The 13043-nt window shown below is 40.9% G+C and overlaps 1 protein-coding gene and 1 non-coding gene across 5 annotated transcripts in view; both read right to left on the bottom strand.

Annotated features, from left to right (window-relative positions):
• Nucleotides 1-13043, bottom strand: part of KIF24 (kinesin family member 24) — a 90723-nt gene that overhangs the window by 42632 nt on the left and 35048 nt on the right. For all 4 annotated transcript variants that reach the window (XM_077965808.1, XM_077965807.1, XM_015117533.3 and 1 more), the window contains 2 exons: nucleotides 7971-8186; nucleotides 4432-4519 (listed from right to left, as the gene is read on the bottom strand). In XM_077965808.1, the coding sequence (XP_077821934.1) occupies nucleotides 4432-4519; nucleotides 7971-8186 (304 nt within the window). The remainder of the gene's footprint in view (nucleotides 1-4431; nucleotides 4520-7970; nucleotides 8187-13043) is intronic.
• On the bottom strand, nucleotides 699-882 carry LOC114672944 (U2 spliceosomal RNA). The gene has a single exon (XR_003723465.1). It is a non-coding gene; the product is annotated as a U2 spliceosomal RNA (small nuclear RNA).

Genomic DNA, 13043 nt, shown 5'->3' with positions numbered 1-13043 from the left:
CTTTCCCTTTTACTCTAGCCAGGCTTGTTGGATGTACTAGAAGAATGACTGCAATGGCTGCATGTTAGAATCACCTGGGGAGTTTTTAAAGTAATACCCATCCTTATACTGCTGGTGGGAGTATAAAATGGCAAAATCACTTTGGAAAACAGTGTGGCATTTCCTAAAAAAAAGCATGGCCCAGCAATTTCACTCCTAGGCACACACCCAAGAAAATGGAACACATGTGTCCACACAAAAACCTTTGTACATGAATGTTCACAGAAACATTATTCATAATGACCAAAAAGTGGAAACAACCCAAATGTCTATCAACTGACGAATGGATAAATAAAATGAGGTATCCAAACAATGTAATATTATTCAGCCACTAAAAGGAATGAAGTCCTGATACATGCTGTAACATGAATGAACTCTGAAAATAAACTAAGTGAAAGGAGACAGAGACAAAAGGTTGCATACTGCATAATTCTGTTTATATGATATGGGCAGAATTGGCAAATCCACAGAGATAGAAATTAGTGGTTGCCAGGCACTGGGGGCAGGAGAAATAGGGAGTAACTGCTAATGGAGTTAGCATTAGTTCATTTTGGGGTGATAAAAGTTTTCTGGAATTAGATAGTGGCAATGGTTGCATAACTTCACCAATATACTTTAAAAAAATCACTGAATTGTATACTTTAAAAAAAATCCCTCAGGGAGGATGTACCATTCCTGGAGGTCTTGCAATACCAAGTCAATGCATGGAGTGGACACAGCAAGCTCCTACTCCATCTCCCTGTTCCAAAAATTCATTTAATAGGTTGTCCTTGAATAGAACATGCTAAACTGCTGAGAAAAGATACTATATTTTCTATTCTGATCCACTGGTCTAAAAAAAAAAAGAATACTATGGCTGGACGCGGTGGCTCATGCCTGTAATCCTAGCACTTTGGGAGGTCGAGGTGAGAGGATTGCTTGTGTCCAGGAGATTGAGACCAGCCTGTGCAACATGGCGAAACCCCATTTCTACTAAAAATATCAAAAAAATTAGCCGGGTGTGGTGGCACACACCTGTAGTCCCAGCTACTCAGGAGACTGAGGTGGGAAGGATCACCTGAGCTCAGGGAGGTTGACGCTGCAGTGAGCCGAAATCACGCCACTGCACTCCAGCCTGGGTAACAGGAGTGAGACCCTGTCTCAAAAATAAAAAATAAAAAAAATGAATATTATGGTATCTGAATTATATTTCAATAAGAAAATTATATTAAGAAACCCAGTGGATCATACACTTTTAAAAAGGTGAATGTTATGGTATATGAACTACATTTTAATTTAAAATAATAAGAATACCCACACCCGGGCCCCACTCCTGAAGGATTCTGATTTAATTGACCTGAGGAGGACACAAGCAAGCACTAAAAGACATTATGATGAAACTGGGAAAACAAGTCACAGAATGAGACAACATGCTTATCATACAAATAACCAACAAGACTCATATCCAGAATATACAAATTGGAAGGAAAAGACAGATAACTCAAGATGAGGAAAAGACCCAAACTGGCATTCCCAAAAGAGGAACTCCAAATTACAAGTTAAAAATATGAGAAAATATTCAATTTTATTCTTAATCAGGGAAATGCAAATTAAAACCACAATAAAATATAATTAAACATGTACAGACTGGCAAAAATTCAAAATATCTATCAATTGAAAGTGTCTGCAGGATGAAGAGCAACGGGATTGCCTGTATACTGCTTGTACGAATACACACCACTCTGGGAAACAGTTGGCAGCATTTAGTGTAGCTGAAAATATGGGCCACTGTGCCTGTCATCCCAACACTTTGGGAGGCTGAGGTGAGAGGATTGCTTGAGCCAAGGAGCTTGAGACCAGCCTGGGCAACATGACAGGACCCTGTCTCTACAAAGAATAAAAATATTAGCCAAGTGTGGTGGCATATGCTTGTGGTCCTAGCTACTTGGGAAGCTGAGGTAGGAGGATTGCTTGAGCCCAGGAGGTCAAGGCTGCAGTGAGCCATGCGTTCACACCACTGGACTCCAGCCTGGGCTGGATAGAGCAAGACCCTGTCTCCAGGGAAAAAAAAAAAAAAAAAAAAAGCATATCATCTGACCTAATCATTTCACAACTAGGTATATATCCTAGAGAACCCATGTGCTCTGTACAGAAATACATGTATAAGCACACTCACAGGTATAAGCACACTCACAGCTGCAATGTTCCAAATAACTCTAAAATAGAAACAACCCCAGTTGTTTATTAACAAGAGAATAGATAAATAAATTGTGGTATATTCCTATGATAAAACACTCTATAGCAAATAAAAATGAAGAAAACTAGAACCAAATGCAAAAACCTAAATGGAACTGAAAAGCATAACATTTAGCAAAAGAAACAAAACACCAAAAAATACACAGTGCAGTTCTACTCATGCAAAGTTCAAAAACAGATGAAAACTAAGTTAGATGGTTTGGGGATAAATACATAGGTGGTAAAACTATAACAAATAACAAGAAAGTGATTAGCACAAAAATCAGGATAATAGGGGGGTGTTATTGGAAAGTCACACGGGGGGTTTGTAGCGTGCTACAATGTTCTATTTCTTGATCTGAGTAACTGATTACAAGGGTGCTTGTTTCTTTACACTGGACATACTTAGGTTTTATGCATTTTTCCGTATAGTGCTATTTTTCACAATAAAAGAGGTTAAATCATTTTTTTTTTTTTTTTTGAGACGTAGTCTCGCTGTGTCTCCCAGACTGGAGTGCAGTGGCGCGATCTCGGCTCACTGCAAGCTCCACCTACCAGGTTCATGCCATTCTCCTGCCTCAGCCTCCCGAGTAGCTGGGACTATAGGCACCTGCCACCACGCCCGGCTAATTTTTTGTATTTTTAGTAGAGACGGAGTTTCACCGTGTTAGCCAGGATGGTCTCGATCTCCTGACCTCGTGATCCACCTGCCTCGGCCTCCCAAAGTGCTGGGATTACAGGCGTGAGCCACCACGCCCAGCCAAATCATTTTTTAAGTAAGGAAAAAAAGGCTCCAAACAATCTAATGTAAAGCCAGGGTTGAGGAACACTGCATTAAAGGAAGGTTCATCAGAAATCTATTTGTACTTACATTAATAAATGCCCAGAACAGGAAAAAAAATTAAATATTTTACTGTGGACAGTGGATAGCTCAGTGGGGAACAGGGGAAATGGGGTATGTATAGTAAGTTAGAGGTGCCTTTACTATCCTGTAATGTTTAAATTTAATAAGTATTACATATTTCTGTAATGTTTAAATTTAATGATAAGTATGACTTTTATTACAATAAAACAGTAACTTAATATAAGAAGCAGATTGAAAAATTCCTTTGGAAGGACACACAAAAAACTAATAAAATTTGTTGCTCTGGAAAAGGAAATGGAAGTCGGTATTTTCACTTCTGAATTTTGAACTCATGTGATAGCATTACTTATTAAAAATCTTATTTAAAATAAGGGCCAGGTGCAGTGGCTCACGCTTGTAATTCTAGCACTTTAAGAGGCCAAGGTGAGAGGACTGCTTGAGGTCAGGAGTTCGAGACCACCCTGGGTGACATAGCAAGACACCATCTCTACAAAAAATTTTAAAAAATTAGCCAGGTCTGGTGGCATGTGCCTGCAGTCCCAGCTACTTGGGAGGCTGAAGTGGGAGGCTGCAGTGAGCTATGATCACACCTCTACACTCCAGCCTGGGCAACAGAGCAAGACCCTTGTTGCTAAAAAAAAAAAAAAAAAAAGTAAAAATAATTTAAAGTACAAATATTTATCTCCAGCAGCTTTTCCTAGAGCCCACTGCCATAGAGAAACACATGAGCAGCATTTGAAACTGGCCCAATAAGGCTGGGTGTGGTGGCTCACGGCTGTAATCCCAGCACTTTGGGAGGTCGAGGCAGGTGGATCACCTGAGGTCAGGAGTTCGAGACCAGCCTGGCCAACATGTTGAAACCCTGTCTCTACCAAAAATACAAAAAATTAGCCAGGTGTGGTGGTGGGTGCCTGTAATCTCAGCTTCTTGGGAGGCTGAGGCAGAAGAATTGTTTGAACCCATGAGGCAGAGGTTGCAGTGAGCCGAGATTGTGCCATTGCACTCCAGGTTGGGTGACAGAGTGTGACTCCATCTCAAAAAAAGAAAGAAACTGGCCCAGTAGTACCCTTCCAGTGAATTAGGTTCTCCCACATGCCCTACCTCCCACTAACCGTGGCATTGTGACATCGACCCTATAGAGAAACAAACTATCCTTTCAGAAAAGGATTCACATTTTATAGATGTGAAGTGGTGTGCTTGTCATTGCCTTTTGCCTAAATATAAGTCCACTGTACTTGCTTAGTAGCAAAATGAATTGGTCCCCTGTACTTATACTGTTGTGGTGGGGTAATAAAGAAGGAAGAATTAATTACCTCTAAGAGGAGCTCCACACTGTCCACCTGAAGCTCTTGCAGTCCCACTATCTGCACCATGTGCTTGCTATCTTCTCTTGCGAAGAGCCTGCAGATGCAAGAATGTGGTTGGTATGATGGTGCTACTAAAACAGACTTTGTTCTTGCCTCCCCAGAAACCATTCCGCTATTCCGCTATTAAGTAGCAGTTTTCTGTTTGAGTGGGATGGATGCTTATCCTCCTCCCAACCCCACCTTCCTGACCTCAGCTCGATTCAGGGTTGGTTGTTGATTGTTGTAAAATAAATCAACATCTCTGGCTACAATTAAAAGAATAAGCACATAATCTAAACTATGCTAATCCGTGGATGATGTATGCCTGGCTACACTGTGATTTGTTCAGAGGTGGATATGGGATCTCTGCTGGTCCAATCAAAATAAAGTCCTGGTCTCTAGTTGTTAGATGCCTGGTAAAGTGATACTCTCCCTTTGTCCCTGGATGTGAAAGCATATGGCCCTGTGGCCCTGGAAGCAGTGAAAGCCATTTTGTATCCACAAAGAGAGTTGGTTTCAGGATGAAACTAATAACACAGAAGACAGAATGAAGAGATGAAAATAAACTGGGTCCTTATTGCATCCCTGAGTTGCTGGAGTAAACCAATGCTGAAGCTTGACTGTCCTCTAAGCTTTCCAGTTATTTGAGCCAATGATTTCCCTAAATGCTTAAGCTAGTATACATGGGGTTTTCTTTTATTTGCAATGTAAAGAGTCCTGATACACCTTATAAAGGAGCAAGGAAGAGCTGGGCTGCATCTGAATGCCTTAGGTCTGCGTTTAAGGTAATAAATGGTTTTGGTCTACCATCATCATTAAACCAGATCCACTGAGAGGCATGTGTTGAATCTATCAAAGACTCTAAGATTATTTTTCCCCCTTAACAAGATACTGATTAGGGTTAAGAATGGAATTCCACTTCATAATTTAAAATACAAGAATGTTTTTCTCAAAAACAATTTTCTTCTCAGTCTGTGCTTCATCTCAATTTTCCAGATCTCTACAGAAGGATTGGAGGGAAACAGCCTCACCAATGCCCATGATCTCTCTGGAAACAAATCTATTAAAACAGTCAGCCTTCTGTAGTGAAAGAATCTAGCTGTTGGGTGCAGTGGTGCATGTCTGTAGTCCCAGCTATTCAGGAGGCTGAGGCAGGAGGATTGCCTGAGCTCAGGAGTTTGAGGCTGTAGTACGCTATGATTGCGCCTGTGAATAGTCACTACGTTACAGCCTGCGTAACGTAGCAAGAGCCCATCTCTGTTTTTAAAAAAAAAAAAGGAAGATCTAACTTTTAGAGCCCAGATGTCATTCCTGAACATATTTCCCAGGCCTTAATCTCTGAGCCCATCCCGGAAAGATTCCTCAGGGACAGCCTAAAACGTACTTCAGTTTTTATGCAAGGGTATAAAAACAATTTATCCTCTACTTCCAGGAATTAATTTTAAGATCCTCAAGCTTTGTTTTCCAGTGTAAGAGGCAGACTGAACACACGTACTTTTGTCTACCCTTGTCAAAGCCCCACTATTATAGAAAATAAATCTTATTAAAAAATTGGTCAGGTACAGTGGCTGAAACCTATAATCCTAACACTTTGGGAGGCCTAGAGAAGAGGATTGTTTGAGCCCAGGAGTTTGGGAACAGCCTGGGTAAGTAACATAGGGAGACCCTGTGTCTACAAAAAATAAAAATTAGCAGGGCATGGTAGCATGTACCTGTAGTCCCAGTTATCTGGGAGGCTGAGATGGGAGGATCACTTCAGCCCAGGAGGATGAGGCTGCAGTGAGCTGTGGTGGCACCACTGTACTCCAGCCTGGGCGACAGAGCAATACCTTGCCTCAGAAAAAGAAAAAAAAAAAAAAATCAACAGGATAAAGCATAACAGCATAAACAGGAAAGGGTACCATCAATGGACCAGAACATTTCAGAAGCCCCAGAAAGGTAGGAAATAGATTACATTAGCCAATTAAATGGATATATATATATATGAACCCCACAGGCCATGACACTTGTAAAGTAAGCATGGGTCTTCCCTAGTGAGCCTCAGAGAAGCATCAAACCTAGGAGTTAATATATGCCTACCCCTGCTATAACTGAAGAATGCAAATATACAGGGCAATAAAATAATCTGGGCAATTCATTAAAGAAATGCGTTCAGAAAGAGCTAGATATCCTAACCTCCCTTCACCCAAACAACACACACACACACACATACACACGCACAGACACACAGCACAATGGCTTTTATTCTATGGCAACTGTTCTTTAAGGGAAGTGGGCATTCTGACTGGAAAGGGCTCCTAATGAGGGCACTGGAGCTTGATGGAGAAGCTATGATTGAGCTAATTCGAGACGTCAACACCAAGAAAATAAAAAAGAAAGGCAACTCTTCCTCAAGCATCCCCAGAGTAGCACCCTCTTTTATTTCACAGTTGTTTTGTCAGGACTGAACTCTGAACACCTATACAATCTCAAGTGGCATATCTGAAGGTCCCCTTTTCACTGGAATAGTCTATAGGAGAGAGGCCTGCCTAAGCCCACTCGTCAGCTTCTCCAGTTATGCTACTCAGTACCCTAGTGACTCTCTACAATGGGGGCCTGCCCTATCATGGTCTCCCTATTAAACTGGAACTGCTCCCCCACTCCCCATTCCACTGCTTGCTTGGAGCACACAAAACTTGTGCATCCTTTTGGACAGCTCCATAGAGGCTTAGATACCTTTGTTGCGGGGCTAGTTCTCAAGCTGATTAGGTTTCCCTAGCCTTCCAGCAGGCTCAGCCTCAATTCACTCCTCCAATGTCTCAAATCTGGTTAATTCTGTTACGACAACCTTTAATCCTTCCACCTCCCCCACTCCCTCTTAACCTCCCTATTCTCCCTTTTCCTCCACTACTTGTTTTGCCTCCTACTCAGTTTAAGTCATCTGTTTCAACCTAAACAAAACTTCAAGCCAGAAAAATATAAGAGGTGTTTAAAAAGTAGAGTTACTAAATACATTTCTAAATTACTATATTATGTTTTGAGGGCAATAGTTTAAGCCTAGTAAGTGTTAAAACTCTAATGAGAAGATTTTCTTTTCTTACTGATTTCAGAAAACTATTGCTGTGTTTACCCTAAGATTATTTAGAGGAAAAACAAGAGAAAGTGGAAAACATTATTTATAGTTTTTCCAGTATAATAATAGGTCAAAAGAACAGGAAGGGGTTTAAGTACATGTTGATTTCCTGACTTCCTGAAATTATGGCCTTCTTCATAGACCAAAATAAAAAGGAAAGTCTTTTGATAGACATTAGAATATTGAACGCTTTAAACATATTAATGAAAAGCTAATTTATATTTTCCTATAGCTGAATTGACAGCTAGAAAATATCTGATGCAGGAGGCTCATTTCACAAAAGGGCACTAATGTACCAAAGCATCTGATTAAAGCCCATGACTCAGTGATTCTCTAGGACTCTGGCTTAAAACAGTGATTAACAGATTTATCTCTTCCCACTCATATTCAGTACCTTTTTCTTCTATTTAGGAGGTCATAAAGCTGTCCGCAGTAAATTTCATAGAAGCTGATCCACACAAAGAGGTGCTTTCTTGGCTGGGACACTTGTAGTTGCCTGAAGATATCTTTGGCAGCTAGAGCATACAATCCTGGGTTCTCATGAGTTCCTATCATGGTGTAGGTCTTTCCAGCACCTGTCTGTCCATAAGCAAAGCAAGTGGCATTGCCTCTGGGGAAAGGATAATTTGCATTACTTATGCATATTAAGAGAAGTATTAGTTTACCCAAAGATTTTTAATTACAAAGGTCAAATGCAAACATAGAATCCTAGAGAAAATTCAGCTATAAACACATAAACCTTTAAGAAGAGGACTTTACATTATAAAAACACAGGAAGAGGAAAAAAAATTCTCAAACCAGTACACAAAACTTCCTTTTTTTTTTTTGAAATGGAGTCTCACTGTCACCCAGGCTGGAGTGCAATGGTGTGATCTCGGCTCACTGCAACCTCTGTCTCCTGGATTCAAGTGATTCTCCTGCCTCAGCCTCCTGAGTAGCTGGAACTACAGGTGCGCGCCACCACACCGGGCTAATTTTTGTATTTTTACTAGAGATAGGGTTTTACCATGTTGGCCAAGTTGGTCTAGAACTCCTCACCTCAAATGATCCGCCCACCTCAGCCACTCAAAGTGCTGGGATTACAGATGTGAGCCACCATGCCCAGCCTGAGCTTTCTTATAGTAATTTTCTTACAGAACCAGTAAGAGAAACAACTCTAGAAGATAAAGAAACAAGAGCTTTAAAGAAACCACTTAGCCAATAAGCATTTACTGAGTTCCTACCCCATGCTAGGTGCTTTAGAGGATCCTAGAGATGATCTATTCTTAATCTGGAAAGTTAAATTTAGTGAAAGAATAGAGAATTAAATATGAGAAATAATAGGAGATCATGTGATAAGCAGGATGGTAGTGACCACTCATAATTAAGTAAGTTTAGATAAAGGCAAAATCGATGTAAGCAAAGTATTTGAGGAAGGACTCACAAGAGTAGGAATTGGACTGGGCCTTGAAGGCAGAAGCTGAAAAGCAGAGAGCTTCCACTGTGGAATAGGAATAGCGTGAGCAGAGGCCACAGTAGTAAATATGGCAGCAGGCACACCAAATCTTGAGGGGAAAAAAAAAAGCCTGGGCTCTGGTTTCTCCCATACCATTAACTAACCATATGAACTTAGGCAAGTCCCCTCACTTTCCTCTGTGCCTCAGTTTTCACTTTTATCAGTAGATTAGTTTCTAAGTATTAGTAGATTGGTTTCTAAGATCCCTTCCAGTCTTGATGTCCTATGATTCTAAGTGAGAATCACTGCTCTTGTATGTGGGTACATGTGTGCGTACACACCCTCTGTGAGTGTGAAGAATTGCAGAATAAGAGGTGGAGAATGGAGCTGGGAGACCAGCCTGTCAATCACAGTATGTTTTATGAGGAGTTGGAGACCAAGATTATCTGAGTATTGTGGGATTCACCCACGTAGTGCTAAGTAGAGAATGAACATAATCTTAGAGCTGTTGCAGACTCTTAAACATGAATCTCATGGATTACTGATAAATATACCTGCTTGCAGCAAGAAAAAAGTCTATGCATTGTGACAGGAAAATAAATCTCAGGACCCCGAACTCACTAAGCCAAACGGGAAAGTCAAGCTGGGAAATGGGTCCCGCAAACCTGCCTCCCATTTGGTTCCTAAATAAGATCGCTACAAAGATAAAAAGCTACCTATCTCCCTCACATTTTGCCCACTAGGAAATTCCTTGAGGGCCCATGACCGTTACCCTAAAACAGCTGTGTTGAATTTCACCCTGGCAATGTCAATTGACAGCTTATTTTCACAGGTGGAGGACATAGGACAGAGCTCAAAGTCATCACTCTGCTCACCTGAAATAAATGCATATTTGATTGCTTCCTCTGCCCTATTGTTGTCTACGTTATCTTATGTAAAATGCAGTTCACTGAGACAGGTGAAAGCATGAAGGACAATTTTCTCCAATCCCCAATATGAAAATTGAGTATTCAGTGAAAGACTGATCAAAGACTCGAAAGGATGTAACTGTTTTGTCTTTTTATCTACTGAAACATTTAAAACATATTTCTCTTCCTCCAATATCCACCCTTTCCCCTCTAATTTTTTTTCCTTTTCCTTTTATTATTTTTTCCACTTTTGCTCTCAGATCTTACCCTTTAAAAAATGAAGCCCTCAAAATCGTCTTTGGAGAAAGGTATAGACCTGTCTCCTGGGCACACGTTCTTAACTTTGGCAAATAAATCTACAATGATTGAGACTTGCCTGGGTTATTTTCTTTGATTTACAGCATGGACAGGGATGGGGGAGGCTGCAGGTGGGCAGAGAGATGAGTACACAAAAAAGGATTTGAAGCAAGGTAGAAAACAAAGAAAGAGTAAAATGACAAAAGCAAGGAAACCATGGAAATGTGAGAATCAAGACATGAGAGTTAATTAGATGAAAGTTGCTTGGAGCAGAGACCAGCTACTCTTTGCCTTTTGAACCCTGGCTCCCAGCAGTGTGGGTACTATAAATACACTGGCAGAGACGGAGTTAGGAAATGAATTACAGGAGAAAAATTTGAACACATTAAGGAAGATCCAGCAGAGTAAGAGGAAAGAATAACATCTACTTACTTTCCGAACAATTTAGGGATGAGCTTTTTCAAAAAGCAATACAGGAGTGAAAAACCTTATTATACTTTAAAGAATGGATACACTTAAATTGCAACTCTTGTTATTACTAAAGTCTTAACATTCAAATTCTAACTTATTTTAGAAACTTACTCCTCAAAAAGTATTCCCTAGATTTGGTGCCATTACTAAGAAATTAAACCTAAGAGATATTTCACATTTTTAGCCTGCTAATAAAATTTTAAAAATTAAATAGCTTTTACAAAACAACAAAACACAAAAAAAATGGGCAAATGAAGATATCTAAATGGTCAGTAAGGACATGAAAAGGGCCAGGCATGGTGGATCACATCTGCAATCCCAGCACTTTGGGAGGCTGAGGCAGGGGGATCACTTGAGGCCAGGAGTTCGAGATCAGCCTGGTCAATATGGCAAGACCCCATCTCTATTAAAAATACAAAAATTAGCCAGGTGTGGTGGCACACGCCTACAATCTCAGCTTCTAGGGTGGCCGAGGCACAAGAATCGCTTGAGCCCAGGAGGCGGAAGTTGCAGTGCGCTGAGATCATACCACTGCACTCCAGCCTGAGCGTTAGTGAGACTCTATCTCAAAAAAAAAAAAAAAACAAGGCCAGGCACGGTGGCTCACGCCTGCAATCCCAGCACCCAGCACTTTGGGAGGTCGAGGTGGGCGGATCACAAGGTCAGGAGATTGAGACCATCCTGGCTAACATGGTGAAACCCCGTCTCTATTGAAAAATAGAAAAAATTAGCTGGGCGTGGTGGCAGTCGCCTGTAGTCCCAGCTACTCGGGAGGCTGAGGCAGGAGAATGGTGTGAACCTAGGAGGCGGAGCTTGCAGTGAGCTGAGATCGCCCCACTGCACTCCAGCCTGGGCAAAAGAGCGAGACTCTGTCTCAAAAAAAAAAAAAAAATCATGAAAAGAAGCTCAGTATAGTATCATTAGGCATTGGAGAAATTCAAATTAAACCTATAATGAAGTGATTTAATACCCATTAGATTGGCTAAAATAACAAAGCCTGACAATATCAGATATTGCAGAACTGCAATTCTCATGTTACTGTTGGGAGTATAAAATGATACAACACTTTGAAATGTTGTTTGACATTCTCCCTTTTTTTCCCTTCTTTGAGACAGGGTCTTGCTCTGTTGCCCAGGTTGGAGTGTAGTGATCACAGATTATTGCAGCCTTGATCCTTTGGGCTCAAACAACAACCTCCCAAGTAGCTGGGACTACAGGCATGTGCCACCACACCCAGCTAATTTTTAAATTTTTTTTTAGAGATAGGATCTCACTATGTTGCCCAGGCTGGTCTTGAACTCCTGGCTCAAGTGATTCTCCCGCCTCAGCCTCCCAAATTGTGAAATTACAAGCGTGAACCACTGGGCCCAACTGACACTTTCTTTTTTTTTTTTTGAGACGGAGTCTCGCTCCGCCTCCCAGGTTCACACCATTCTCCTGCCTCAGCCTCCCAAGTAGCTGGGACCACAGGCGCCTGCCACCACGCCCAGCTAATTTTTTGTATTTTAGTAGAGACAGGGTTTCACCATGTTGACCAGGATGGTTTCAATCTCCTGACCTCGTGATCTGCCTGCCTCGGCCTCCCAAAGTGCTGGGATTACAGGCGTGAGCCACTGTGCCCAGCCAGACACTTTCTTATAAATATAAACCTATCCTACGAGCCACCAATTCCATTTCTAGGTTTTTACCCAAAGCAAATGAAAACATGCTCATAAAAAAAATTGTATAAGAATGCTCTGGCCAACATGGAGAAACCCCATCTCTACTAAAAAATAAAAAATTAGCCAGGCGTGGGATTACAATCCCAGCTACTAGGGAGGCTGAGGCAGGAGAATCACTTTAACCCGGGAGGCAGAGGTTGCGGTAAGCTGAGATTGCACCATTGCACTCCAGCCTGGGCAACAAGAGCGAAACTCCATCTCAAAAAAAAAAAAAAAAAAAAAAGAATGTTCATACTTTATTCATAAAGTCCAAAGCTGGAAACAATGCAAATGTCTGTCGACAGGAGAATGGACAAAACAAACTGTGATAATTTCAGAGAAGGGAATATTACTCATCAATGAAAACCACAGATACATGTAACAACATGTACTAATATGAAACACTATTATGCTAAGCAAACATTATGCTAAGCATATAAGCATAATGATTCTATCTCTATGATATTGTAGAACAGATAAAACTAATCTATACTGACAGAAAGTAAGTCAGTGGTTACTTAAGACCTGGGGGTGAGGGTGGAGGATTAACTAAATAGGGACACAAGACAACTTTCTGGGGTGATGAAAATGTTCCATGTCTTGTTACAGATATTTGTTACTCACATATATAAAACTATCAAAACTTATCGAATCTG

Source organism: Macaca mulatta, chromosome 15 (assembly GCF_049350105.2).
Source record: "Macaca mulatta isolate MMU2019108-1 chromosome 15, T2T-MMU8v2.0, whole genome shotgun sequence".
Classification (NCBI taxonomy): Eukaryota; Metazoa; Chordata; class Mammalia; order Primates; family Cercopithecidae; genus Macaca; species Macaca mulatta.
The sequence above is the reverse complement of the archived record's forward strand: the minus strand, read 5'-3'. Positions and strand labels throughout refer to the sequence as shown.